Here is a 27603-nt window from a genome sequence, read left to right as displayed (position 1 = left end):
AAAAATTATAACAGCGTTGAAAAATGTTTGTGTGCATCTCTTAACATATGTCATAGGAGTTACAGGACTAACTCTGACATCTTTGCTTTGAATGCCATCTTGTGTCTGTTTCAATTCTTACACTTTAAATGTATCCCTGCCTTTTAATAACCAAAAAGCTATAGCTGTGAGATGTCAAACAATTCATACTATATGAAAAACTCAGTAATAACAAGATTATTAGTCCCTTTTGAAATATTCAAGATAAGGAGGCTTGCAATCGAATTATTCACAATCTTGAAATCATTCTATCTATCTATATGTGTGTGTGTGTGTACCCTCAGTGTGATTGTAAAAGCTAACGGAGTACTGGTAATGCCAGAGTTCCAGCATACTTAAACATATTAAGCAAGCCCACTTTCTAGCCATGATTATAAAGCAATATGCATTAACGGATGATCTATGGATTTCACAAGTTAAGATTTGTTTATTTAGAAATTTATAGCCCACATGGGTAACATAAAACATCCTCTATAATAAAACCCTAAGCGCACATGCGCACTTAGGAGGCCTTGATCCCTGCGCCATGCTATGAGCTTCCATGGCCGTGTTCGATTTGTGTCGCATGCGGTGTGCGTCAGCTTGCAGCGCGTGTGGCGGTTTGAGTGGCGCCGAAAGCAACGGCAGGAAGGTGTCCTTCGGCCTGGATGAAGTGGACAGGGTGTAGGTGCTGCGAGGCGTCCGGCTGCTACTGCTGCACAGGGAAGTGGAGGGGGAGAAGGAAAGGGGGTTGCTTTGGAGGAGGGGGATGGTATGCTGGGGGCAGGCAACAATCTTGGTTTGCTCGGGGGTGGGGGAGACAGAAGGGGGCCATGGAGAGACAGGCAGGCATGGCGCAACAGAGAGAGATAGGCAGGCAGGGGGCCAGGGAGAGAGACAGACAGATAGACAGCGGCCAAGGAGAGAGAAAGACAGACACATCTATTCTAGCACTCGTTAATGTAATGGGCTTAAAGACTAGTACATAATAAAATGACAAAAACCATGCAACATAAAAAGCATTTCACAGTAAATCCAGAAGGAAATCATATCGGTGGGGCGAGAAACAAGATGGCATCAGCGTGATAGCAGTCTTACCTTATATTTTCATTCATCTATGTTCTTCGGATTCTGACTGCGAAGCGTGTTGGAACTATGCCTCATAGCAAACACAAGGACGTTATCCGGCTGGACTTTTCCACAAACACAGATGAACCGGTTCCTGACAAGCTCATCGGCCGCAATTGGAGGGGGAATCCCTGCTGTAGCACTGTTGGAAGGAGATGCAGGAGCCATGGGGTTCGAAACATCGCTTCCCCCCCATCCCGCCCGCAAGCATGATCGCTGCCGAATCCGGCAAAGGAAGGCGTGGGTGGTGTGAGTTCCGAAAAGCAGATGAGCTTGACGCAATCACACAGAGGACAACACCAGGCAAACCAGGATGCCAAGTTGACTATCTATCAAGGAGCGGATGAAACTGACTCCTCGTCGTCAGCGACACTACAAAATATATGGAGAGTGCTCCAGAAGCTTGAAGTTGCTTCCACAAAATCCGCAGGAGACATTTTAAAAGTTGTGAGTAAACTTGATGATTTCAGTTCAAAATATTAAGGTAGAAACTAACTCGAAATTTGAAAAAATTGAAGAGAGATTTCCTCGTTACAAAATGTTTCTTCTAATGTGGTAAAAGACTTTCTTCAAAGGAAAATTGAACAGTTGGAGAATTTTAAGAGGTGTCTTAATTTACGCCTACTGAATTTTCCTAAAGTAGCTTTTTCTATACGAATTGATATGTTTAAAAAATACCTGAGGGAGAATTTGAAATTCTCCTCTGAACCTTTGCCACCAGTAAATAAAATTTATTATTTACCTAGGAATTTAGAAAAGTTGCCTAGTAATCAACAGAACCACAAGGTAATGGCAGAATAAAAATCACTAATGTAATGTAATAATCCACAATCAATTGATTTAAACAATATAACAGGTATATTAGAGAGCTCCCAGGAAGAAACTGAATACTGCGGAACATTGATAATCTCCTAAGTGTTTGAGCAGGACTTGAATGCAATAATAAAGGCTTTCTTCCAATCTTTACAAAGTCTATTTATGGGACAAAAAAAATCTGGATTTATCCTGATATAACAAAGGTCACTTAAGACCGCAGAAAGATGTTTCTAGCTATGTGGGATGAAGTACCGTAAATGGGAGCTACATTTCTACTCAGTTACCCTTGTAAATGTCTCCTCAGATATGCTGGGACTAAGTATGTCTTTTTTGCACCGGAACAGCTCCGACACTTCTTGGACAGAAAGAAAGTTTTAAACTAAATTAACTAGTGCTGCAAAAAAATATAGGCCATGTGCATGTTAAGCCTTTTCTTTAGATTTAATGATTTGTTAAATCAAATAAGAGATCTCCTTGTCTCATTAATTTTCTTGTTTCTCAGGGCTTCAATTGAAGTCTAAGGAGGAGTTTGAATAGATAATGTGTAAGAAAGAATAAGGGTTTTCCCTTTTTCTTGCAGTTTGTTTTATTTTCTTATTGTTAAATTAACAGATTTTTCCTGGAAATGCTTATACTGATACTCCGTATTGCAGTAACAAGTGGATTATTGTATGTTTGGTTTGAAATGCATAAATAAATAAAAAAGGAAATCTATACTATCAAGAAAACACTCTTTCAAACAACATGGTTTTCACCATTTTCCTAAACTAAGATACTTCTAGTTAAGCACCCAGGCACTCAATGAAATACCTGGAGACGGGAGTGGTTCCATAGGATCGGAGAAGAGTGGATGTGGCTTTTCTTCACAAAAGTAGTCACAGGGATGAAGTGGGAAACTACAGGCTGGTAATCCTCACTTCAGTTATTGGAAAAATAATGGAAGCGTTGCTGAAGGATAGTGAAATTCCTAGAATCTAACAGGTTACAAGATCCAAGACAATATGGCTTTACTATAGGTAAATCATGCCAAATGAATCTGATTGAATTCTTTGACTGGGTGTTTTGGGCGTTTGGGACTTAGGCTTTTTTTAGGTTGATTATATTGTTTAAGTTTAGACGTAGTGATGGTTTGGGCATTTAAACAGCTGAATGGAGAGGCAGGCCATTATCAAAAAAAACCTCCTTTTGTACATTGGTTTTTTTTGAGAATGGACATTTTCCCTGCTTCTACTTTCAACGTTTAGGGCCTTAGGCCAAAAGGGGACTTAAACTTTTTTTTTATTTTTTAATTTTTTTATTATGCCCCTCCCCTGTGATTTGCGAGAGATCAAAAAATAATAAACTTGAAACTTTTAAGGCAGCCGCCGATAATGGCGCTGGTTATAGAATCTGGCCCACAATGTATAATTGCAATGGAGGCAGGAGGCAGCATGATTGAATGGTGTTTGTGAGAGACTGGTAATCTATAAGCCCTGAATTCCATCTTGGTTCTTTCTGTAAAATTTGCAAGTAAACTTAGCTAAGAAGTCACTTTTACTTCCTTCAATTCATCCAACTGTACTTAAGCAATAATGTGCTGCTTCTGTTTTATATGGTGTCATGCTACGCAGACTGCAAACCTAAAAGTAATACAGAATTTTTAGCCCAATTATAAACAATTTCTACTGGGCTACGTGGTCCTAAAGCTTTATTCACAGCTAGTCAGGGTTCCCTCATCCTCCTTCATGCCGGTGATGGCTAAGTCAATGTTTCTGAATTTCACTATTTATAAATTATGTTAGGATTCAGTTTGTTTGTAGCATTTTTCAGATCTAAAACACATTTAGTCCAGTTAATCTGCAGCAGCATAAACCTTACTGTGGAAACACAGGGGGCCCTGCATCATTGGCACTGAGTTGTGCTGGCGGCATACACAACTATTTTAACAGAGATAAATTCTGACGCATTTGAGAATGTCTTTAGTGCCCATCAAGTGTTGCCCCATGTTTAGTCCGCCATAAGTAAAGACGCAAACCTGTTGTCGACAAGGCACAGAGGTTCTGTTTCCTGCATGCTGCTTCTTCCAGGACTGTCTGTCTGCTTGGTTTTTACTTTTCTTTTCTTTGATTTGCCAGATTTGGAGTTTCTCTTTTTCTGAAATGAATCTGGAGGTACAGCAGATTTAATAGCACCTGATAGGTTATGGTAAAGCTGTGCCACTGCTGGACACTGAAGAAGCAGCTGGTCTGCAAAGGGTTCACCTTTAAGATGTTGGCACAATCGATGAACAAGGGTCCCACTGTAAATTCTACAAAAGGGAACAAAATACCCTAATCAATGTGGCAACTGTTTGTGACAGTGGAACTAAAACAAGACTTGGGGGCAAGGAAAATGAATAAAAAGTACTTGACTGCAAAATAACCTGTTCTGAGCATGTTACATAACTTTCTGTCTGTCAAAATACGGGCAAAGCCTGCAAACCCCAGAGCCTTACAATCTAGCTGGCAAAATAAATTACTATTTGCAAAAAATACTCCTGCATCTGGCCTTGAGCGTTACCTACTTCTCCAAGTGCAAGCTAAGAGTCTGGTTCTGTATAGTGACTGAAGTGCTATGCTGTACTCGTCTTACTGGCACATACCTTTCAAACTTATCAGACCAGGCTCTTCTTTCTCTTAAGAAATCTTTCTTTTTCCTAGCAAGATGGGTTTGATGACATTTTATGCAAGCTGCTAATAAATGTTTTTCATTTTTGTTCAGAATTTTTAGCCCACTTGTAAACAATTTCTACTGGGCTATGTGGTCATGAAGCTTTATTCACAACTAGCCAGCAGCCATCCTCCAATCAAGCCCAGACAATGTAGTGACTGTCAGTAGCCAGGAACCTCATATTATTGTTTCTTCTATAACTTGGCATGGCTGTGCCCTACTTTTAGTTACTGTGCAGCATTTATTCCTGATCCTAGCTGGCTTGAGAAGGAAACTCATGGCAATGCAAAACAGTGTTGCTGAATCCAGAGCTGCCAAGTTACCTATTTCAAGAAGGAAGACTTTTTGGTCAATCTTGATTTAAAATTTGAACTCCAAAGAAGTGTGGAATTTATAGTCCCTGATTCTACCCATTGAAATCAGTGCTGCAGGTCCCATAATGCATCAGGATGAGGTTGGCAGAAATCCAGGACAGATTTGAATTTCAGTGCTTTGAGTCCTTAACTTATCAACTTTCAATGGATAACATTTTTTTAAAATGACTTAAGTCATGACTGCCTGAACAACAAAACTGTAAACACTTTTGCATACAGCTGTCTTATTTTATACCAGCTGAGAAAAGAAAACAATGCTGTAGAGTGTAGACATAGTGGCGAGTTGATTTCAGCTAGCACAATTACTAGATATGTGCCTGAAATACTCCAGAATACCCTGTAGCAGATATATTTCTTACCGAGTCAGGTCTGGTTCTGCGAGGGGGTAGTAGAGCAGCTGGTTGAGATATAGCGCCATCTGGAGGCAGCACTGCCATTGGCAGAATATGTGGATAGTATCGAGATCCAGCCCTTTACTCTGCATCTTCTTAGCCTTCAAGTTTAGAAAGTGGTCATAAACAAGCTTGACATTATCGTCCAGCTCCCTAGGATCTAGATCATGAAAGAAAGTAAATAGCAGTATTACTGAAGCTTTCCTCAGTCACAGACTATTCACTTGTACCCTTTAAACATCTATTATATTTCTTAAAAGCAAACCAGCTATACAGGTACAGGATACCCCCTCCAATGAAGTATACAGTATGTGCCTAGGGGAACAGTTTCTTTGTCCATTTGACATCTCTCCATGTCCACCTTTCATCTTCCCTCTGTGTTGCTATCCATCCTGCTCTTATACTCCAACCATGTTGAGTACCTCCCTTTCTGTGCCCACATTCTTGCCCTGTCCATCATCAGACTTCCATGTTCCTATCCTTCCTTATATGTTTATCATCATCCCTCTGTGCCCTGCATTATTCCTCTTGTCTCTATTCATTCCCTCAACATATCTGACAGTGCCCTTCTGTATCCTTTTCCCTCCTCATGTCCAATATCTCTCGCTATTGCTTTGGTTTTAAGCAGCGTTCGTCTCTCCACATACCAGTTTTTCCACGCATTCATCATCATAGGGCTCTCAGGGACCCCTGAAGAAGACATCTTGTAGAAACGCAGACCAGGTTGGGTCCTGCGCTACTAGCAGACTAGGTCCTTTTGATTTGTATGTGGATTATTTACTATTTTTTCATGTGGAGCATTTTATTGTATAATTGGAACTTTGACTATCATTAAAGTCCATTTCAGGATCATCGTTATTCCACAGTGGTTTTGTTTTTGTTTTTTTTTGCTTCAGCTCTCTCCAGGGTCCAACATCTCTCCCTTTCTCTTCCTTTCCTACTCCTCTCCTCTCTGGGAATAAAGCAAATGTTCCTCTCTCCTGCTTGCCCCCCCCACCACACACCTCCCATGGGTTCAATATCTCTCCCTCTTCTTCCTCCCCTACTCCCACTCTCACCACAGCCCATGGTTCCATTATTTTTCCATCTTCCCCTCACAGATCATGGCATCATTTATCTCTCTCTCCCTCAAGGAATTCTCCTTTCTCTTACTCCCTCCTCCCATTACAGTATAGCAGCTCTCTCCCTTTTCTTGTACTTCCCATGTTCTCCCCAGTACAGCATCTCTTACTTACTGACTCACTCACACACACCCCCTTGGTCCGTTAAATTGTCTTACCCTAGATTACCAGCAGTATCAGCAGTGCTGAAAATAGGCTGCCTCTGCCACCCAACAGGACATTCCCTCTGCCCAGGAAACAGGAAGTAGAATCAGGAGATAAGATCAGCAGAGAGAAGGTTGCATGGGCTGGCAGAGGCAGCCTATTATCAATGCTCTGCTACCTCCACTGTCAGTTGTTTAAAGGACTCTGAGGGGAAGAAATCAATCTGGGATATCCAATAATGGCAAAACTATAGTTTGCAGTGTCTTGAGTTAAATATGGCTTTAACTTGTGTATAAAAATTCAATTCTTATTCTGTAAGATTGATGAATAAGATATTTTTCAAAGTATCATTTATCTTAAGATGCTTACCTGAGTTGAATGTTAGCTGGTGTAACTCCATCCATATAATTCCAATCAGCAATGCTTGGAAGTGATGAAGTTTAACTTTGGGATCACAATGACGGATCCAGTAACATATCACAGCAACAGGGAGCTGCAGAGAGACAGGGACAGTTTCCAGGACAATGACTTCCACTTGAAGGGTTTCTAGTAGTAGCTGTAAACGTTCTGCAGCAGAGACCTAGAAGGCAATCAATAAGACTCACAGAAAGGATTTCTTTACTATCCTCTGTCCATATATAACCAGTATTTGTGTGTTGGTCTCTGTTAGTGAAGCTGAAAAGTGCTTATTTCTTTGGGTGACATCTAATGGATTCTGTCTTTTCTGGTTGATCTTACAATTTTTGCAACCAAGCTGGAGATATAGAAAGTTTGACAGATTAATACTCTTTCCACATGGCTAGAGAGGTTCTGAATCACAGTACTTGGGACACACCTAGTCAGTGAATATGCATGAGATAAATTTGCATACAATATCTTATTTATTGTGGGTATCCTAAAAGCTTTACTCACTGGACATGTCCCAAGGACTGGGTTGTGAACCAGTAGTTTAGGCAACAAATGATACACATTGAATAAAGACAGTGTCAGCCTTACATTATTGAATGTGGGCTGTCAGCATTTCTGATGGCCTAACTAGAGTGTCCGCAAAGGACTCTGGGATATTATATTAAACAATCTGACTCTGGAATGTTATGCAGATAACACTAGGTGACAAACATGGATCAAAGAACTTGAAGATAAATCCCATGCCAAAGGAGCTGCCACTCTAGAAGGGAAGAAATCTGGGCACAGTTTCTGCCTGCGGGCTTCTAGTAGATAGATAGCCCGCTGCTGCATTGAAAAGGACTCCCAGCGATTGTGTGGGCGTCAGATGGCTCCTCTTGAAGTTGACAACCCAGCCCAGGTTCTCCAGCACCTGGAGCACCCACTCCACCGTGTGTCGTCCCTCAGCCAATGAGGGAGCTCTGATCAGCCAGTCATCTAAGAGTGAACCTGGAGACCCATCTTTCACAGGTAAGCTGCCACTATCACAATCACCTTGGAGAAGGACCCGGGCGCTGTTGCCAACCCAAAGGGCAGGGCTGAGAACTGGTAATGCTGTTCCAGAACAAGAAACCACAAAAAATTGTGGTGGGCTGGAAAAATGGTAATGTACAAGTATGCGTCTATGAGATCCAAAGTAGAGAATGACACACGGACAAATTTTTCCCCGTCCCCACAGGAACTCATTTTCCCATCCCGGTGAGTTTATTTTCCTGTCCCTGCCCCATTCCTGCAAACTCTGTCCCCTTCAAGCTTCAAACATTCTAAAATCATAAGTATTCGAGGCTTGTGCAGTTAAGGCAAAGCTTACAGGAATGGGGCAGGGACAGCGACAAAACTTGGGACAGGAAAGGAAAATTGAGTTTCTAAGGGATCAAGGAAAAATTTGTCCACATGTCATTCTCTAATCCAGAGAGGCATTCGGAATCTAGGAAACTTGAGAGCCACATTCACGTGCTGAAGGTCCAGAATAGGCCTCTAATCTTCTGAGCCTTTCTTTGGCACGATAAAGTATATGGAGTATCTGCCTAAGCCTGAGAGGTTGAGCGGTATTGGCTCTATAACTTGAATATCCAGCAAGCGCTGAACAGTGGCTTGAACCCTGAGCACTTTGTCCATGTGAACTGAAGGAGAGTCCATGAACCAATTTGTCAGAGGTCAAGTAAATCCCAGCTTGTAACCCAACTGAATAATGTCCAAGACCCACTGGTTGGATGAAATGCACATCCAGGCAGGAAGAAACACTAAGAGCTAGCCCATCTACAGATGGGGCATCCCTCAGCCTGGCATCAAACTTTTCTGGCAGAGGGTGCAGAATGGGAGGTGTAGGCTGGGAACATCTGTAGCCTGTATATCATAGTAGGGAGCCATGGGAAAATCTCTACGACGTGGCATTTGCATATGGTCTGGAACGCCATGAGCCACGAAAATTAGAAATGACCAGAACCCCTGGAGGATGTGGGTCTACTATTGGGCAGAGTCTTAGGGCTACGGTCCGTCAAAAAATCCATAAGGTTGTCCAGACCTTTGCCAAACAATAACTGCCCCTTAAAAGGCAGCCTAGCCAAAGTAGCCTTGGAAGTGGAATCACCAGCCCATTGTCAAACCCAGAGCATTCAGCTGGCAAAAATGGAGTATGCCAACACCTTTGCCAAAACTCTAATTTAACTTTTGCTTTTATTCTTTCCTTTCCTATTTTTAAATGGAGTTCTTTTCTTAATGAATGTGAACTATACATTGTAAACCGCTTGGATCCTTTTTAGGCTGTTATGCGGTATATAAAGTTTTTAATAAATATAAACATCCACCATATAATATGTCCCAGCCATCAGAGTTGAGGAGGGGAATCCACTGCTTCACTCTCCAGAGTGCGCAATCAAGAGAGACAGGTGCGTGTCACAAAAGTTGTCACCGGAGCAGCCTCGTTACCTTTAGTAGCTGCATCAACAAGTTTGCTGAGGACCATATCCACCCGGCGGTCCTACATGTCCTTTAACAAAGCACCACCCTTGCTGGAAAAAGAGGTGCATTTAGTCACCTGCGCCACCAAAGAATCCACCCTGGGCTGATCCTAAAGCGGTTGACATGCCTGTGCCAAAGGATACAAGCAGGACATAACTTTAGCAATTTTCAGAGAACCCTCCGGAGAGTCAAACTGCTCCGAGACCAGAACACTCATATCAGGGTGTCAAGGAAAGGTAGCTAACTGGGAGTACACACCACATAGCCAGAAGGAAGAAGTGGACAGAACTGGCTGAGTAACTAAATTCAATTCCTGCAATGACTCAGAAATAAGTTCCGGCAGAGCCACAAACTTAAATAAGCACAGGACAGTAAGATCATCCACAGGATCCAAGACCACAGAGGGATCCACAGATCCAGCACACAGCCCCTGATCTCCCATTCTGAGAAGTGCTGTACCTGTTAACAAGGGATCAGTAAAGGAAACATCAGCATCCGGGTCCTCCTGATCAAGAGCAGGTAGTGCAAAACCCACAGCAGGCTGAGGCGAGGACATGCCCAAAGGCACCACGCTACTAAGAGACACCACGAAGGCAGATTGAGACTGCTCATGGGGAGAACACTTGTTCTGAAACTGACCACAAAAATTTCATAAATTTAGAAAAAGTGTCCGGCTCCTAGGATGTAAAGTCACCCTTAGATGATGGAAGTACCAGCCGTGCTGGGCCCCAAATGGAACGATGGATGCCCTGCCAGGCTAGCTGAGCGTTTGGTCATCTGCTTCAGCAGGGGAGAAGCTAAGTTGGATGCTGTAGCCCCCCCAGCTGCACCACATGGCACAAGGATGCTCTACAAGCGCTAAATTTGCACAATCCTGGCAAGAATCTACACGAGGAGAGCCTAAGGACTCCATCGCAGTAGGTTTCTAGGCAAAATTGGCAATCTTGAAGAAGCAGGGAACTTTAGAAAAAAAAGATGGCTAAAAATCCAAGATGACAGCCATAAAAACATTCACGCCAAAATCTCAATTTTTCACACAATTTTAGGATTTTTCATTAGGGGGCTCAGAGGGGTACATCCAGAAACACTCAAAACCCCACTTTGCCAACCTCTCCGATGTCTCTCACAGGCTGTTAGCCTGTGTACACACTGTGACTTGACAAGATCTGTGCTGCAACTGGCTTTCAGCTCTCTCTCAGTTGCTGGATGAGAAAATTCACTGCCATAATGCTGGGTACACTGTCTTTTCCTTTCTGCAAAGATGATCTTCAGGCTGAAAGTCAGACTCCTATATCTGACTACACCTCCAACCCTACAGACCAACGGATACGCACCAATATGGGCGGAGGCACAACTGACACCCTACGAGACACCACCGAGCCTCCTAAGGACACCTAAAAGCCTGCGTTCGACCCCTGCTTAACAGTAGGTGAGACCACCTCAGGGACGGCCCTGAGCTCCAGAGAAAACTATGCAGGCTGGCTAATAGGTACTGAAGTCTGTCAATTCTCAAGTAGGCAGAGCTTCAAATTTGCTCCAAGCACTAAATTACCCGAAAAGGGAACAACATTACATCGAATTAAAAATAATAAAATGGGGAAAGCAGAACCAACACTCCTGTAGGCATGCGTGCAGAAGGAAAGAACTAAAGGTGGAGCTAGAGAGTCCAGTGAAGTACAACAGAGGCAGAGTGAAAAATCCAAAGTGGATTCCTTCTGCAGCAACACACGACTATGGGAAAATAACTACTGCCTAGAACAGGGTTGTCCAATGTCGGTCCTTGAGGGCCGCAATCCAGTTGGGTTTTTAGGATTTCCCCAATGAATATGCATGAGATCTATTAGCATATATAGAGATCTCATGCATATTTATTGGGGAAATCCTGAAAACCCGACTGGATTGCGGCCCTCGAGGACCGACATTGGACACCCCTGGCCTAGAATGTCTCACCTATTGCACTGGAAACTCTTTTACAGAAAGAGTGGTAGATATGTGGAATAGTCTCTTGTAGAGGTGGTGGAGACAAAGACTGGGTCTGAACGCAAGAAAGCATGGGACAGGTATGTAGGATCTCTTAGGGAGAGGAGATAGTGGATGCTGTGGATGGGCAGACTGGAAGGGCCATTTGGCCTTTATCTGCCATCATGTTTCTATTAGTTTTCCTAATGTTCAGACGTGTAGTAGTCTATCAACCAGGTATCAGCACAGTAATCAAAACAAACATTTAGACCAGGGGTGTCCAACCTGCGGCCCCTTGAAGTATTTTGTGCGGCCCCAGTCGAGGGCGATGCAGTGTTTTCCTCTGCTGCCCCGGGTGTTTACCGTCTTGCCGGCTCTCTCCTCTGTCTTGCTGCAGCATTTGCGCGGCCCCAGAATTGAATTTTTTGACCAATGCAGCCCAGGGAAGCCAAAAGGTTGGACACCCCTGATTTAGACAAAAAGGTAGAAAAAAAAATTCCAGGTGCTTAAAACTTGCTTTCAGGCATCTTCCTTGGGACCACACAAAGGAGACACCTATGTTCCACAGCTAACCAGAAAAAGAAAGGCTGCCAGGACCTGACCCTCTCCTCCATTCTCTGCAGGATGAGAATCTATTGGCTGATGAAAGCACATGAACTTCTGAGCTGCTTCTCCTCCCTTTATGAACAGAAGGTGCAGTGTTCTCCCCAGGGCCTTTCAGCCGGGCGCTCCGCCCAGCTAATTTAGATGAGCGCCCGGCTGTAATCTCGATGGCAATCCTGCTGCTGCTGCTGCCTTCTGCTCAACATTAAAAAAAAAAAAAAACCTTCTCACCGGTTTGGAGATTTACCGGGCTGACTCGGCACAGCTTGAATCGCAGGAGCCTGACTTTTTTTTTTTTAAGTTTTTAACGCCAGCAAGCGACTTGAACCCATGCTCCGGGGCTCTAACATGTGAATGCCGCTTCTCTCCGAAACCGGAAGTCACGTCCCGAGGGGGGAAGAGAAGGGAAGTCGGCATGCACACGCCCCGGAGCATGGGTCCTTTCATGATCCCAGCAATCAGTGGCGTACTAAGTAGGGGGGCGGTCCGCCCCTTGTTCTCATTGGTGTAACGCCGGCCCTGCAGCTCCGGACTTCCCACACCTGCCCCCCCCCCCGGATCGCTATTATTTTAAATGTTATAGCCGCGGGGCTGTATCCATCAGTGGAGACGTCTAACCTCGGCCTGCCCCAGAACTCTTACTGCAACAGTGACTTCCTGTTCCTGCCTAGACGGGCGGCTGCTGCAGTAAGAGTTCCGGGGCAGGCCGAGGTTAGACGTCTTCACTGATGGATACAGCCCCGCGGCTATAACATTTAAAATAATAACGATCCGGGGGGGGGGGGGAAGAATGTGCGGGGAAGTCCGGAGCTGCAGGGCCGGCGTTAGAGGGAGTAAGAGTTGATGGTGCAGCAGGGTCCCGCGGGGGGGGGGGGGGGAGGGAGGAAGGAAGAAGAGGAACCGAAGCATGGCAATTGTGGGGAAGTCCAGAGCTGCAGGGAAGAGTGTTGCGGTAGCCAGCTGGAGGGAGAAGGAAGATGAGGAAGGGAATGAAAGGAGATGCCAGGGCTTGGAGGGTAGGAGGAAGGTATGCCAGACTAAGGGAAAAGGAAGGGGGAGATGTGAGAGCATGGAGGGGGAGCGAAAGATGGAAGAAAAGGAAAGGAGAGAGATGCCAGAGAATCAGGGAAGGGGAGATACCAGACTATGGGGTGCAAAGGAAAGAAAGGAGAAGAGAGAGATGCCAGAGCATAGGGGATGCGGTGGTGACAGAGAGAAAAAAATGGAGAGGTGGCAGAGCTGACTGGCTTTGGGGGTGGGCAAAATCTGGAAGGCAGTGGGGGGACATAAGAAGGAGGCACTGGGGGCACAAAGGACATGGGAAGGAGGCACTAAGGACATGGGAAGGAAGGAGGGAGGGAATAGAAAGGGACAATTGTTGGGCCTGAGTGCAGAAAGAAAGAAAGGATACACAGTCAATTAATAGATGTCCCCTTTTGATGAAAAAAATAAATGGTCACGTTACCACTGACTTACTTTCTCTTCAGCAGAGTCGGCATCCGCGCTAAGGTGCAGGAAGGTTCCGCGATGACTCGTCTGCTGGCTCTGCTCTGGAAGAAGTAAGTTACGTCGGAGGGGGTGGACCCGGCAGACGCAGTCATTGCGGGACTTTGCCGCAACTCCCTGCGTCTGCCGGGTCCACCCCCTCCAACGTAACTTACTTCTTCCAGAGCAGAGCCAGCAGACGAGTCATCGCGGGCCCTTCCAGCATGCGGCTGCTGAGTCCGCTCTAGAGCAAGTACATCAGAGTGGGGTGGATTGGCAGTAGGCAGCTACAATCATTGCGGGACCTTGCTGCATGAAGGGAGAGAAAGGAGCAGGACTGCTGGAATGGAAGAGTGGTGGAGGGAAAGAAAGGGGGCAGGGTGGTATGGAAGGGTGGTGCTGATGGAATTGATCTACAGAGAAAGGGGAGAGACATAAGGGGGAAGGATATTGGAGAGAAAGAAAGGGGGAAGATGGTGATTGAAGAGGGGTGGATGGAGGGAGAAAGGGCAGACATTGGATGGTAGTGGGGTGCCTATGCTGGATGGAAGTGCAGATGGGAGAGATAAGGGAGCAAATGCCAGAAGGAAATGGGAGGAGAGAAAGAGGGGAGCAGATGCTGGATGATAAGTGGACAGAGAGAGGAGAAGGTACTAGATGGAAGGGTTGGAGAAAAAGGGTACATGATGGAAGGAGGGGATAAATAAAAGGAGGACACATGATGGGGAGAAAAGGATTGAGTTAGGGAAACACTGGAGGGGTGAGGGAAAGAGGTGGCAAGCTTTAGGTAGACAGTAAAAAAGGACATTGATGAGAGGGTAGTAAGAACATAATCTAGACAGATGCAGAAAATAAATTGAAAAGGGAAATGAGGGAAAAAAGGGAAAGGGATTGCAGAGGAGAGGTGTGGGAGAGGGAAGGCGAGGAGAGAGATGCCAGACCAATGGGGGTGAAAGGAGAGATGGAAGGGGGAGGCATACAGTTTCTGGAAGGGGCATAGAAGGAGAGAAGATGCCATATAGGGGAAGAGAGACGGCAGACAGTGGATGGAAGGAAGAGAGTTACAAGAAGATGAGGAAAGCAGAAACCACAGAAGACAAAGGTAGAAAAAAATTTCTATTTATTTATTGCTTTAGGAGACGTGTCACTGTTTCTGTTAAGCATTGTATGCAGAGTCCAGCTTCTTGCTGGTTCAATTTAACCTTTGTCTATGTATTTTTATTTTATCCCCCCTTTTACAAAACTGTGAAGTGTTTTTTAGCACCAGCCATGGTGGTAGCAGCTCTGATGCTCAGAATTTTATGAGCATCAGAGCTGTTACCTCCGTAGCTAAAATCCACACTACAGTTTTGTAAAAGAGGGAGGGGTTAGTTTGTGATTACATATTCCATACTAGGCGAAGGTGTGTTCTGTGTGTTCGAAAGACATAGTTTTCTGTTAGGATTGACGGTGTAGGATTGATCTGTGCTGGTCTGGCTTGTTTAGTTTTACAATGGGTGTATTGATGTACTGTTCACTGCAATATGTAAGATGCTTCCTTTTCCTAGGTACTCATGTGTGACGTGTGGCTTGTTACTAAAAATCATGTTTTTCGTACAGATGGGTGGGGGGGGGGTTGTGCCAAAAAATGATGGGCCCCGGGTGTTACATATGCTAGGTACACCACTGCATTATGTAAAGATACCAGAAAGCTGGCGAAGCAAAAACTTTAAGTAAATTGTTATTCTTCTAAGTTTTGAGTATTTAATCCTCCCACAATCTCATGGGCACTCGTTTCAAGTTTATTGAGATTTTGATTTAAACGCAATATCAAATATTTTCAATGTGTATAACAAAAATAAATTTTGGGAAATAAATAAAACCATTTGAACAATAAACATACAAACATATCCATAGATGATTAAAAATACATAAGGAGTACAAGGATAAACTACATTTGTTTAAAAATACATCCTCCGTGCCTGCTCATAAATTTGTGGAATATGTAACTTGTCGCTCATGCATATTTTTTTTTGCACACACCTCATCAATCCTTAGAGGGAACATTGGTCCTGCCTACTTTCTGTTTCCGTGAAGGCAGGACCCGGCAATGAGGAAGACCCGAAGCAAGCGAGAGCAGCGAGTTGTAAGCTTCCCTCCGTTGCTGACTTATGGAAGTTAGGTCAGCGATAGAAGGAAGCTTACAACTTGCCTTAGTCCAGCCCTGCACAACATGCGGCCCAAAACGGATCTCACTGCCGATATGGCTCTCACTCCGCTCTCCTTTGAAGATCAGCTCAGGAGGCAAGATTTAGCCCGAGATCAGATGAACATTAAAGGGCATCTGAGAAGATTGAGGAGAACATGTCCTGTTTTTCCATGCCTAAAAATACTACCTTGTCTAATGTAATCTCTGATCAGATCCTTAAGAGCGATGCAACTATGTATGCTGGACAATCTCCTCCAGTAAACAGAGCTTTAAAGCCTGCAGCCATACAGAACCAGATGGTCAAAGGGCTCCAAAGTGTAGTATTGCCAAGGGATCTGTCTCACAAGTTTCTGCTGCTGGCAGATGTAAACACAGCACAAGAAATAGAGACTTGTGGCATTCTGTGTGGAAAGCTGATGCATAATGAATTTACTATTACCCATGTAATAGTGCCAAAGCAGTCTGCTGGACCAGACTACAGTACAGTGATATGGAGAATGTGGAAGAATTATTCAGTGTTCAAGATCAATATGATCTCCTCACAGAAGAAAGACGGAGAGAAAGAGAGAAGCCTGGACCAAAGGGGAAAGACAGGAGGCAGATACTGGAGAGGGGGGAGAGAAGGGAAGGAGATAGAGATGTCAGACCATGGGGTGGAGTGGGAAGGAAGGAAAGGAGAAGAGAGAGATGCCAGAGCATAGGGGAAGGGTGGAGACAAAAAATGGAGAGGGGTTGAAGCTGAAATAAATCATGTACAAAGGAGAGAAAGGGTACAGGATATAGAGTTTATGGAAGGGACATAGAAAGAGGGAAGATACCATATGGAACAGAGAGAGGGCAGACACTGGATGGAAAAGGCAGAAAGGGTGGACAGTGGATGCAAGGGGCAGAGATAGGGTGGACAGTAGATGGAAGGGGTAGAGAGAGAGAGGGCAGAGGCAGGGTGGAAGAGGCAAAGAGAGAGGACAGATGCTAAATAGAAAGAAGAGAAGATGACTAAAGCAGAAACGACAAAAGGTAGAAAAAAATATTTTTGTTGCTTTACGTAGAATCAAGTAGTATTGTAACTGTATTGATTAAAATTTATCAATAGGAAATGGAAATAAGGCAATTTGGGGGGGGAATAAACCCCTTTCCTCAGGTCAGGACAGGATACCATAACAGCTGTATACTGTACTGTCTTGAAGAAAGATTTGGCCTCTGAAAGCTAATTGAAAAATGGATTAGTCCAATAAAATGGTATTTTCATATTTCTCATTATTTTATTTCTATTTGTTAATTTGTAAAGTGGTGACTGTTATGTAGAAGTTTTTTTCAAATTTACATCTACTGTCTTTATATTTTGCACAGTATTAGGGGACGTGTCACTGTTTCTATGGTGTTGCATTGTATGCAGAGTCTGGTTTCTTTGTTCAGTTTAACTTTTGTCTACATATTTCTATTTTTAGTTTGTGATTATTCCATATTGGGCGAGGGTGTATCTGTGTTCTGTGTGTATGAAAAGGACATGGTTTTCTGTTAGCATCGACTACGGGATCAATTGACTGTAGGATCTGGTTTGTTTAGTTTTACAATGCGTGTGTTGGTGCTATCATGCTCACTGCAGTGTTTAAGATGCTGCCTTTTCCTAGATGCACCCTTATTGTGTGACTCATGGATTATTACTAAAAAATATCTTTTTTTATATAGAGGAGGGTTTGTTAAAAAAATGATTAGCACTGCTGTCATATATACTAGGTACACCACTGGATTTAATGACCCTATTCTAACTTTACTGTTGACATAGGTGTTGTCCCCCCAACACACAGACACACCCATTATAAAGAATTAAATTAAAGTTGTATTATCATCAAGCAGCTTTCAAATGACATTATAAGCAAATAAAAATAAAATATTTTTTATACATTGCTAATTATTATTATTATTATTCTTTATTCTTATATATCGCCATACCCAGTGAGTTCTAGGCGGTTTACATCAATTAGCAAATGATCTGCATTGACAAGCAGATTTACAACAAAATTTGAAGCAGATTTACAACAAATTACAAGCAGATTTACAATAAATTACAATGATTTACAATAGTCAGCAGTGAAATTACAGCGATTTACAACTGTCTGCAATGAGGGGAAGATTTACATCAGTATAACAGAAATTGCAGGTTTGGTCGAACTAGATAAGGGAAGTAGAGAGTGTGGAAGGGAGGGTCTGGTGAAGGGTCTGGTGTGGGAGGGTCTGGTGAAGGAGGAAGGGGGCAGGGGTGGGGTAAGTGTTATGTGGGGTGGCCGGAATATTAAGGGTTGTGTTTGCTGAATAGGTAAGTTTTTAGTAGTTTTCTGAAGGCAAGGTAAGTGGGGGCCTCGAGTATTATTACCTGCATCTTTACCTATACTGTTTTGCCCTAGCTCTTACTTTGCAGTATAGCAAAATAAAAAAGAAGCAGATAAAGCAGATGACGGCCTCCTGGCCACACAAGCTGCAAGACTAGATAACCAAATCTCCAACCTTCTGATGACCACCCCAGACTATAAGACGTTCAGAAAAGAAATAAAAACCACACTTTTCAAGAAATTCCTAAAACAGAAATAACAACACGACCACTAAAAGCCCTCAATATCTTCATATTACCTCTCAAGCTATTCTCTACAATTCATATAATTCTGTTATTCTGTAACTCTGTAATTCTTTATTCATTGTAATTCTGTCCTTAAACTAACCTTTTTGTAATCCGCCTTGAACCGCAAGGTAATGGCGGAATAGAAATCCCTAATGTAATGTAATGTAATGTAATAAAGATCAATCACACAGGTGCCCTTCAAGGCTCAGTAACACCTCTGCATAAATTATGTGGAAGAGGTCTGGAAGTGGGGATAGCATCTATTTCATATCCTCAGTGAGACCTCAGGAAGGAACCTAGTGATCAAAACATTATTAGAGGTGTTGTACAGCCATTTCTTGTATGACTGGATGAGCTATATTTATCTTTTTTTTTTTTAGTTGTTTAAATTCATGCAGAAATAAATGGTTAGATTGAACCTAATGACTTCATTAACACATTTCCCTTTTTTAAACCTCTATACTATTTGAAAGAGGGTGAATATCTAATTATTCACTTCTAGAATTGGATACTTCTTAAATTTAGTAAAGTGTCAAACCTTAAAAAAGGAAGTCATATCGAGCATTGGAAAATAATAATTAACTAATAAAAATAGTATACATTTAATTTTCCCCACTACCAAATTTCCCCACCCCGCCCACCCGGCTACTTTTTCATGCCACCCGGCTGGAAAAAATTTCTGGGGAGAACACTGAGGTGTATAAGAGTGAAAGGAGCCTCAAGAACCAGAACTAGATGGATAAGGGGGAATCCATAGACATCATTTACCTTGACTTCCAAAAAGCCTTCGACAAGGTACCTCATGAACGGCTACTTAAAAAGCTGTGGTACCACGGGGTGCAAGGGGATATCTACCGATGGATCAAACACTGGTTGGCAGGCAGGAAGCAGAGGGTTGGAGTAAAAGGCCAATACTCTGACTGGCAATGGGTCACGAGCGGAGTTCCACAGGGGTCAGTGCTGGGACCTCTACTGTTCAACATATTTATTAACGATCTGGAGGCAGGGACAAAATGTGAGATTATCAAATTTGCTGATGACACCAAACTCTGCAGCAGGGTTAGAAACACGGAAGACTGTGAAGACCTGCAAAGGGACCTAACGAAACTGGAAGACTGGGCAAAAAAGTGGCAAATGAGTTTTAACGTAGAAAAATGCAAGGTCATGCATGTAGGGAAAAAGAACCCGATGTTCAGCTACAAAATGGGGGGAACACTGCTAGGGGTGAGTAACCTTGAAAGGGACCTGGGGGTGATGGTCGACACATCACTGAAACCATCGGCGCAATGTGCGACAGCCTCAAAGAAAGCAAACAGAATGCTGGGCATCATCAAAAAAGGTATTACAACCAGGACGAAGGAAGTCATCATGCCGCTGTATCGCGCAATGGTGCGCCCGCACCTGGAGTACTGTGTTCAATACTGGTCACCGTACCTCAAGAAGGATATGGCGATACTCGAGGGAGTGCAGAGGAGGGCGACTAAACTAATAAATGGTATGGAAAATTTTTCATACGCTGACAGGTTAAAAATGCTGGGGCTGTTCTCCCTGGAGAAGAGGAGACTTAGAGGGGACATGATAGAAACCTTCAAAATCCTTAAGGGCATAGAGAAAGTGAATAAGGACAGATTTTTCAAACTGTGGGGAGCCACAAGCACTAGGGGTCACTCAGAGAAACTGAAAGGGGACAGGTTTAAAACAAATGCTAGGAAGTTCTTTTTTACCCAGAGGGTGGTGGACACATGGAACGCGCTTCCAGAGAATGTGATAGGCCAGAACTCTGTACAGGGGTTCAAGGAGGGTTTGGATAGGTTCCTGGAGGATAAGGAGATAGAGGGGTACAGATATAACTAAAGGTAGTTTATAGAAATAGGCAGAAACCACTTCACAGGTCACGGACCTGATGGGCCGCCGCGGGAGCGGACCGCTGGGCGAGATGGACCTCGGTCTGACCCAGTGGAGGCAACTTCTTATGTTCTTATGTTCTTATGGTTATCAGAGCAGTCCTCAAGACACACCTAACTAGTTAGGTTTTTCTTGACTACAGGTCAGGAGAGTAGACAGAGGGAAAGATAGATACTGTATGAAGGGAGGCAGGAGAGACAGAAGGGGACCAAAGAAACAAGAACACATTAAGCAGAGAACTCTCACTCAAATAACAGCAAACTCATCCTCCTTCTATTATCCCCAAAACTAAACAAAGTAAAATAAGGAAATGCACAAAATACAGAGCAATCAAGAAAAAATTGCTTTCCCCTACTTTCTAGACATTTTGACTGCACCCAAGTTTTCTAAATATTCTCCTGCTTCTGCACTCATTTATACAAAGTATATACTACTTTCCATAACATGGAGAGTTAAATGATGACAGCTGCTGGTGGTTCTCACTTTCTAATGGTAATATGAAAACATTATTATGTACCAGGTATTTTCAGAAATATTTACCTGTGTTAGTGTATCCAAAAGGAAGCCATCTTGGCAGGAATCCCTGTATCCAACTTCGACATCCACGTTTGACTTTTTAAGGGTTGCATATATCCTGTCATATTCACTTATCAACTGTTTGTTAGGCACTTTGCTAGTTTGGGAGGCCCTTCTTGAGTTTTGGGAGGAAGTCAGTACTAATCTGTAAAGAGCTTTACGAATTGGCTGTGAAATCATGTGAGCGCTAGGCCTCTGCATATTCTCCACTTGAACGTGAAGAAATGTTCTTCTTAGAACAAGAGCGTCACTAAGGAATGGAGAGAGTTGACCCTTTGTCAAAGCCTCCAGTACCCATTTTGGTAAATTCAGAGCCATGGCATCATGAGATAGATATGCTCCATTTTGAAAAAAGTCTTCAAGGTTCACATCTGACTGTGTGTAATCCTCCATGGAAGAACAAAGGAGTTTCCTTACTTCTTCCTTTTCATGTTTCTTCAGATAGTGTAGTACACCATCAATAGCTTCTTCGGGGTCAGTAAAACCGGACAACCAGTTTAAAAGGCCTTGAATACGGAGGTGCTTCCTGCCTCTAGAACCAGATGTCCCAATAGGGAAGCGCACCTTGCTGAAGAAAGTTTCCAGTGATGGGAGATTAATATAATCATTGCCATTCAGCACAGCAAAAAGAGGAAGCAAGGCCTTGTTCATATGACCAAAGTGAGCGCAGAATTTCTCTATGGAGAAGCACCTAGCTTGGATATAACACTGCTTTGTGTGTTTACAAGTGCAAACATTTTTCCACTGAAAATAAGTAAGAGGACAATAACCAGCTTTCAGGTCAAAAATGCAAAAGTCACTGTCTAAGGTCAGCACAGGACAGTTCCACTGATTGGCTAATGTCATAATATCTCGGTCTGCTTCTGAAAAACACTGGACAAATGGTACTTGCAGTTTGGTCAGAATCTGCTTGAAGACCTCTCTGACGAGCAGGGGCAGTACATTTCCACCCCCACCCCTGGAGATGGTCTGTGCCTGTTGGATCTTATCCCTGGCACGCTGTTTCTGGGTCTCAAGCTTCCTGTCGGACAGATCACAGCCACCATCTAACACAACATACGGACAGATATTACACACGGTCAGAGTCTCAAAGAACTTGTGCACGATATCAGTAAAAGAATCATAATCTCCACCAAGCTGGACATCCAAATTTGAGTCAAAATAAAGGCGGTGGTACAAGTTGTTTCCATCAACAATTAATTTGGTATTTCTTAACTGCAAATCACTGAAGAACTGATTATTTGACCCCACATAGCTCATTAGCCCATGAATACCCATTCTGTAAGGACAAGGGAAATTCACTATTAAATAATGCTGAAAATGTGCATCTTTGACCAGACAGAAAACTATGTTTTAACTCCCAATTAACTGCAAAAGGCTTCTCTCTTCTTTAGAGTTGGTGTTTCAGGAGGTTTCCACAAGTTATAGCCTGGAGCGACACCGAGATATTTAGGATGTCTCAATTGTAAAGCAGCAGTGCGTGGACACCAAAAAACATATCACCTACAACCAGATATATTAATTAGGCAACAGAAAATAGTAAATAAATCATAAACTGCCTGTCCTTTAAGGTTACATTTACATTTTTACAATCACCTGAAGCTGTGCTGGAAGCAATCGGGGGGTATATATATATATATGTATGTGTGTGTGTGTGTATATCCTATATAATAAAATGCTAAGTGCGCATGCGTACTCTTACCCCGTGTTCCCTGATTTATCGGGCTGTGGCAGGTAAGAGTATGCATGGCCGTGTCTAAGGACTGGCGGCAGGTAACACGCCGCGACTCCCCCACCCCCACCGCCGACCCTACCGGGCACACCACTAACACACCGCAACACTCCCCCCCACCCCCCCTACCTGGCACACTAGAAACCCCCGTTAACCCTCCCACCGCTAGACGCCGACAAACCTCGCAACTCCAGCAGCGTCCCAGGCACAGTAAACACATTGCTTCGCGGTCTTCTACTGGCCTAATTTCCTCTGCTGCGTCCCTGATGACATCATCAGAGACGCGGCAGAGGAAATTAGGCCATTATAAGACCGCGAAGCAGCGTGTTTACTGTGCCTGGGACGCTGCTGGAGTTGCGAGGTTTGTCGACTGTCTAGCGGTGGGAGGGATGGCTGGGAGGGTCAACCGCGGTTTCTGGTGTGCAAGGTAGGGTCAGCGCAGGGGGGGGGGGTTAAAAACATGTTGATCAGAGGGATGGGAGGCAGGCAGGCAGGCTGGCATCGGGGTGGGGGGGGTTTCAATAGAAACATGCTGCTCAGGGGGATGGGAGGCAGGCTGGCATCGGGGGGAGGGGGTGGGGGGAGGTTTCAATGGAAACATGCTGCTCAGGGTAGGCAGGCAGGCTGGCATCGGGGTGGGGGGGTCAATGGAAACATGCTGCTCAGGGGGATGGCAGGCAGGCAGGCAGGCTGGTATGGGGGGGGTTAATGGAAACATGCTGCTTAGGAGGATGGGAGGCAGGCAGGCTGCCATCGGGGGTGGGTGGGGGGGTTTCAATGGAAACATGCTGCTCAGTGGGATGGGAAGCAGGCTGGCATCGGGGATGGGGGGGTGGGACAAAGTCTGGAAGATAATGATAGGGACATAGGAAGGAGGCACTGGGGGCACTAAGGACATAGGATGCACTGAGGACACTAAGCAGGACAGAGGCACTGGGGGCACTAAGGACACGGGAAGGAGGCACTGGGGGCACTAAGGATATAGGAAGGAGGCACTGGGGGAATTAAGGACACAGTACACTGGCACTGGGGCACTAAGGACACAGTACGCAGGCACTGGGGCACTAACTACACAGTACAGAGGCACTGGGGGCACTAAGGACGTAGGAAGGGGTACTAAGGACATGGGAAGGAGGCACTAGGGGCACTAAGGACATAGGGAGAGACACAGACAGAAAAAATGACAGACAGACAGGCAGCATGCAAGGATAGAGAGTCAAAGAAAAAAAACAAAAACCAGACAGACAGATATCTACTCTAGCACCCGTTAATGTAACGGGCTTAAAGACTAGTGTGTATATATATATCTATATATATATATATAAGTGCATGCGCACTTAGGGTTGCGTGTTCCCTGCCGCTGTGGTGTGTGATCCGTGGCCGTGTTCCATTTTAGAACCCGGCGTTAGGGAACATTCTGGCCACTCCCCTCCTCCCCCCCTCACTCACCATTTGGAAGCGCAGGCGAGCTCTCTCCCTGCCTGCATCCTCGGCAGGGAACACGCCTCCCACCCTCACTCGCCGCTGCCGCTCCTCTTCAGAGCAGCCTGTCCCGCCCTCACTTGCCGTTGCCACTGCTGATCCTCCTCTTCAGAGCAGCCTGCGATGGTGGCCGGCTTTAAAGAACCTCGCAGGCCGCTCTCCAACCTCAATAGCACGTTCCCTCTGACGCTTGGGATCGCGTCAGAGGGAACGTGCTAACGAGTTGGAGAGCGGCCTGTGAGGTTCGCTAAAGCCGGCCACCACGATCGCAGACTGCTTTGAAGAGGAGCAGGCCAGAAGACGCCGGGATGGAGGGAGGATAAGAAGCGGATCAATACCGGGGGCCAGGGGTGTGCTGGGGGGAGACAGAAGGGGCCATGGAGAGATAGGGAAAGGGGGCTGCTTTGGGGGGGGGGGAGGTGTGCTGGGGACAGACAGCTTTGCCCTTGGGGGGAAGACAGAAGGGGCCATGGAGAGACAGAGAGAGGGAAAGGGGGCTGCTTTGGGGGGAGGGGTGTGCTTGTGGCAAACAGCTTTGCTCTGGGGGGAAGACAGAAGGGGCCATGGAGATACAGTTAGGGATAGGGAGAGGGGGCTTCTTTGGGGGGGAGGTGTGTGCTGGGGGCAGACAGAAGGACACAGACAGCGGCCAAGGAGAGAGAGAGTTGAAGAAACACAGACAGATAGACAGACACATCTATTCTAGCACTCGTTAATGTAACGGGCTTAAAGACTAGTATATATATATATATATATATATACACACAATATATATGAATACTGTACACACACACATATATGACAGCTTGCTGTTTTATTTTGTCCGTTTTCTCTCCCTAGAGCCTTTCTGCAGTGGAACATGTTATATTCAAGCTTGGAACAGCACAGCGTGAGGGTAGAGGGAGAGGAGAGCTATCTGCAAATGAGTCCCACTTTGCCATAGCAGAATGTTGGCCATTTGCACCCAATCATCCCTCCACTCAAGCTGCCAGAAGAAGCAGTACTTAATATCACATCAGCTTCTGTTCTGCAGTTTCTTATCAAGTGAAAAGGGTTTTTTGTGCATTATTTACATCTCTGATGTATTTGAATGTCTCCATAATATTACCTGCCTTTCCTTTTCCCTATAGTACACATCTGGAGGGCTGGCATGATTTTGCCAGCCCTTCTTTATTTATATACTTTTGGAAGTACAGGCCTGGTGAAATTTCACCAACAACCTTTGCAGTGGCATCATCTGTCATGGAAAATGGCAGGTGGCTGAGAAGGAGGAAACTGTCCTGTTCACTGAGAAGGAGGAAACTGTCCTGTTCACTGAGAAGGAGGAAACTGTCCTGTTCAGAAGATCTAGTCAGCTTTTTTTTTTTTATTCAGCTCACAAAGTGCGGGCTAACATGAGATAGTGGTAAAGCTGCCACCTCACACCAGGTCAATAATGGGGTTTTTTTTGTCCGGTTGTATATATGGATTATATATTAGATTTTCTTAACAGGGTTTAATTTAGGCAACACAAACATATCAGCAATAAAGTCAACTATCAAGACTTCAACCCTAACTACTGTCCATTTGCACATCTTTTATATAAATTCAGAATTCAATCATCTTTAGAAAGTTTTTTTTTTTTTAAATCTTTATTCATTTTTGAAATCCAGTACATAGTGCAAAAGATTATCAGGAAAATAATATAGTGAACAGCGCACTAAACCATCAAATAATACAGAAGTACCGTACTTAACCCCCCCCCACCCGCCCCTCTGGATGTGTACAACATTCTTATATGAAACAAAGGGAAATTACGAGTAGAAATTAAAAATTAAGTCTTGCAAAATTTTGTTAATGGGCCCCAAACCTCCTTGAATTTACTATGGGTGTTCCCATTATAACGAATTCATATTTTCAAACTTATAAATTTGGGATAAGGATTCCCACCAAAAACTATAATTTAAATTGTTCCAACTTTTCCAATTTTTCATTACAAGCTGCATTGCCACTCCTGTCATGATGAGAAATAATTTATTTTGGGATGTGTTGATCGGATTCTTGGGTAATAATAGTGTTCCAAACAGCACTACACATCTCCCTCGTTATTCGCAGGGGATAGGGGCAGAGCCGGACCGCGAATAGGGAAATACCATGAATATCCGTCTCTGACCCACCCCTGCATTCCCCCGGCATCCCGGCCTTACCTGGTGGTCTAGTGGGCTTTCGGGGCAGGAGCGATCTTCCTACACTCCTGCCCCTTGCAGATCGCCAATAGGAAATGGCTGCTGTGAGTTCCCGTAGTCTCTTGAGACTACGACGGGAACTCCCCACAGCCATTTCCTATTGGCGATCTACACGGGGCAGGAGCGTAGGAAGATGGCTCCTGCCCCAAAAGCCGCTAGACCACCAGGTAAGGCCGGGATGCCGGGGGAAGGCAAAAATATGGGGTTTTCCCCCCTCCCCGCAAAAAAAAATTGCGATTATGTGAAATCACGAGTGTGGAAACAGCGAATGGGGAGGGGGAAGTGTATAACAATGATAATGGAACTTCCAATATCGTATTAATTTGACCCCAAATGGATCTCCAGAATTTAAGTATCAAGGGATAATAGAACAGTAGATGGTTCAACGTCCCTATATCAAGATGACAGAGCCAGCATCTATTAGACTTAGAACTATTTTTGGTTGGAGAGGCTAAACAAACCACTCTCCATCTTCATCCCAAGTTCTTTAATTACTATTGCTGTAACGAGCAAAATTAGTGGCTCGTCCGTCCACTACATATAGTGGGAATGCCAGAGAGGACATCCAATAGGCCAACGTGCCCCACCACATGCTCAGGGTCACACGATATCAATGGCATATTTATAACCCGCTTTTCTCCTCCTCTCCCTTGGATAAGGAAAAATAGCTAGTCTATGCGACAACCCTGTAAGTTCACAGATAGGGAGATTACCCCAAAGCACTCGCCTACTGGCAAACCTGTTTCCACCCACAAAACATTTCGGTCACTGCTTACTTAATTCTTCAGCAGAAAAAAAAAGCCATATTAAATGGCATTCTGACATCACAATGCAAACTTCTCACCCTTCCTACCACTCACACCTCTATTCCCGAACACTCACTAGAATCATTCGAAGACATCAACACGCAGCAGGGCACCTCGCCCCTCCTTTCCAGAACCGAAGCGCGTTTTCCAGTTCTCCCACCCCCAGTATCTAGCTATTGGCTAAGATAGACGCATTCAAGATGCCTCTCGCATGCGATTGGTCTGAGACAACGGGAAGTATCTTCAGGCCCCAAGGCATATGTAAGTGACTATCAAGAAACAGATTTCTGCTTCCGGCCCGTCAGAAAAGAAAAAAATCGGGGAAGATTTCAGAACTGTGAAAAAAAATCACCACATTTGTCCCCCAAGTTTATAGTAAAGAAACAGCCTCCTACCGCGCTCGAGTTTCCCTAAGTAACTCAGCAAGTTTAGCTGCG

At 44.4% G+C, this 27603-nt stretch overlaps 1 protein-coding gene across 3 annotated transcripts; it reads right to left on the bottom strand.

Annotated features, from left to right (window-relative positions):
• Positions 1-3242: 3242 nt before the first annotated feature.
• ASTE1 (asteroid homolog 1) lies at positions 3243-27599 on the bottom strand. Of its 3 annotated transcripts, none has more exons than XM_033930005.1 (5): positions 27562-27599; positions 20886-22424; positions 7051-7261; positions 5384-5576; positions 3243-4249 (listed from the first exon to the last, which is right to left on the bottom strand). In XM_033930005.1, the coding sequence occupies exons 2-5, from the start codon at positions 22197-22199 to the stop codon at positions 3949-3951; spliced, it is 2019 nt and encodes a 672-aa protein (XP_033785896.1). In that variant the 5' UTR covers positions 22200-22424; positions 27562-27599; the 3' UTR covers positions 3243-3948. The 3 variants fall into 3 exon arrangements, with proteins under 3 accessions (XP_033785896.1, XP_033785894.1, XP_033785895.1); XM_033930003.1 differs by lacking the exon at positions 27562-27599 and adding an exon at positions 27243-27471; XM_033930004.1 differs by lacking the exon at positions 27562-27599 and adding an exon at positions 27137-27160.
• Between the last annotated feature and the right edge of the window lie 4 nt (positions 27600-27603).

This window comes from Geotrypetes seraphini, chromosome 2 (genome assembly GCF_902459505.1).
Source record: "Geotrypetes seraphini chromosome 2, aGeoSer1.1, whole genome shotgun sequence".
NCBI lineage: Eukaryota > Metazoa > Chordata > Amphibia > Gymnophiona > Dermophiidae > Geotrypetes > Geotrypetes seraphini.
This window is presented reverse-complemented; position numbering and strand designations above follow the sequence as displayed.